This window comes from Haplochromis burtoni, unplaced genomic scaffold, assembly GCF_018398535.1.
Source record: "Haplochromis burtoni strain Fernald_Lab_line unplaced genomic scaffold, NCSU_Asbu1 Contig_463, whole genome shotgun sequence".
Classification (NCBI taxonomy): domain Eukaryota; kingdom Metazoa; phylum Chordata; class Actinopteri; order Cichliformes; family Cichlidae; genus Haplochromis; species Haplochromis burtoni.
The window spans coordinates 342,659-345,421 of record NW_024582824.1 but is presented as its reverse complement, the minus strand read 5'-3'; the positions used below and the strand labels follow the sequence as shown (position 1 = coordinate 345,421).

The 2,763-nt window shown below is 39.4% G+C and overlaps 1 protein-coding gene across 1 annotated transcript in view; it reads right to left on the bottom strand.

Annotated features, from left to right (window-relative positions):
• Positions 1-296: 296 nt before the first annotated feature.
• LOC102294148 (E3 ubiquitin-protein ligase TRIM39) overlaps positions 297-2,763 on the bottom strand; it is a gene marked incomplete in the record, with an annotated part of 15,526 nt that continues 13,059 nt past the window's right edge. Inside the window, 2 exon segments of the mRNA XM_005946352.3 lie at positions 297-813; positions 987-1,083. Coding sequence (XP_005946414.2) covers positions 661-813; positions 987-1,083 — 250 coding nt within the window.

Sequence of the window (2,763 nt, the reverse complement as noted above, 5' to 3'; positions counted from 1 at the left end):
CCATTCCTCTTCCCCGCTGTTTTTCTTTCCCTACCTCTCTTTCTTTCTCCTTCTTTCCCCCAGTCATGCCTGTCCCGTGTGTAGCAAGTGAAAATAAAATAAACAATAAAAACAAAGGTGAATCAAATAGACCAATACAGCAAGGTATTGGTCCGGGATGGTCCATTTGGTAAAGTTAAGAATAAAAAACAAAAATGAAAATGAAAAGAAACCTCCAATTTCAGATATTTGAGGTTATTCTGAAAATAATGATACCAAACAAGGCAAGAAAAACTGTTTTAAAGGTGAAATATAGAGGTAAAATCAAAAGTAGTCAAAAACAGTCATTTATACCCTGGACCCCAGAGGGGTAAAGCATGTTAGCTACCACTCACCACTTGTTTGCAGGCTTTATTAAATGGAAAACTTCCACAATACATCCAAATGTAAGATATTTGTTTAATAGATTATCAGTTTCAAAATACATAAAAACATTTAACCTGTATGCATAAACTATTCAGTCTGACAACTGCGAGGTTTAAATCAATAGGGAATATTTATAGATATATACACAATTGGGGGAAAAACTGACTAAGCTTATATGTATGGAGAGCACATAAGTGCAAAGGCAGGAAAATAAAACTGAGAGGAAGAAATACAATATTATGCAACTTTTAGGTGTCACTCGGTCATCTTCACTGGCGTGATGATCAGTGGTAAATCGTTCCTTCCTGACTTGTTGGTGCAGGGGCTGAAGAAAGGGTAGAGGGTCTCATTGAAAATGTCATTAAAAGTATAGATGTGCATCTTAGCATCAACATTGTAGAAAGACACCTGCAAAGAAGAGAAACACACCTAAAGTAAAATTACATAAACAAGACAATAGTGAAAATATCTATATTTATAATATTTATCTATATGTAGCTAAATAAGTTTAAATTAAAGGGGGACTCAATTTGCCCATTCTTTATGAGACAGGTAAATTCCAATCATGTACACCTGCGCACCTGTCCATTTTCAAAGTCCACAAATATCCCGATCTTATGAAGTACAAGGTTCACTGGGACATCTGTGTAGGGTTGAGAACGAAAGCCAAACTTATTCCTGTGGGGAGAAATGACAAAGGGAAAGGAAATTAAAGATGAAAATGAGAATGTGATCCATTTCTTCAGTGAGTGAGCGGTAATCCTGCTAGGCCAGAGACAGGGAGTTGGCGAGGCCATCTTGCACTGGAGCCAGCAACTGTTGGAGGAATATGTAAGTGAAGATGAATCCGTCATCATCCATTCCTAGCAAGGATAGCATACTTTCCATGAGCTTGAGAGGCCATCATCCAGGCCAGAGAGAGAGAGAGGAGTTTCTCAGCCCACTCTTCAACAGAGAGGGGGTAGCGAATGAGTGGTGTCATTCCCTTGGGTGGGGGGGATCCCGGAGGAAGGTCATCACATGACCCTCAACAGATCGAGTAAGGCCACCACATGATGGTATTTCGTTTCGTTGGCTGAAACAGCCAAAAAAAAGAAAACTCAGCTTCAACGTGCACAAACCATGAAGGAGGTGGTGAAGCCAAAAATCCGGCAGCTTACAAGCCACAGCAAAAGTTGAAACATACAGCTCAGCTATCACTTCCAAAATAAGTGAAGACAGAAAACCAAACAGCCATGGTGTTTGTAGGGTTACTGAAGTAGGGTTAACATGGTGGCTAGCTACACTGCTATCGTTAGCATATATAAACACTGTGAAGCTGGACGCCGAACGCTAACTTTTTTCCACTTGATAAAAGTTAATGTGAGGGTTCCCGAAGGTTCGGGACAAATGCAATCGCATGGCAAGATGCTGTAAACAGACCAAACTTTAGTCAGGAGAACAACTGAGATAATCCATCTACAGTACGAGGTTAGTCACTGCTGCATGGGCTGGTGTAGCCCAGTGGAATTGAGGTTCCACAGTTCTTCTTTTTCCTGTTCTGTCTAATCTATTTTTATAATTCTATATTTTATAATTCACTATAGTTTATTTGCTCTTCTTTGCCAAACCTATTCTCTATTGTCTCAAATCTGTCTATCAAATTTATTTTGCCATCCTTTCACCTTATTGGCTTAAACCATACATTCTTGCATGTGATTGGTTAGGAGAAGTAGATCCTGCCTCCTCATGCTCACTGAAGGACATTCCAAGTGCAGTGTAGATGAGGCTACAGTGAAAGGCTAAAACAAACAATCCCTGATTAATGAGGAAAAATACTTTCTGTAGTGGAAAAAATAACAGCCTGTAACCAGTATTTGGTTCAGGAGGAGCAGAACGGAATCACCTAGAAAACCGGAGGTTGGTTATACGGAAATTATAGTACTTCCGACCGTCTTGATGAGTGTTGTAAAAGTTAGCATTGCTAGCTGATGTAGCGAGCATGGTGCCTTCTTCCCAAGTCTATCGGTGTGTGGGTAAGTTGGGTAGGCACTGATGAAGTTTTCAAAACAGTGTTTGGAGGATTAATATTAAATAATATTTAAAAAAATTATTAATAAAATTTTGTTTTATGTCCAAGTTAACCATGTGATAGTCCTGCCTAAGCCAATGCTCTTTATTCCACTTTTATTCCTCTTTATTTGCATGCAAATGTTACTGCTGCTGCTGCAGGCAATGTGTAAAATGTGATTGAAGTCCCGTAGCTGGATATGGAGTATTACACAAATATTCTCCCCTGGCTTCTTCCCACAGTCCAAAGACATGCAGTTAGTGGGGATAGGTTAATTGATCAATTTAAATTACCCGTAGGCGTGAATG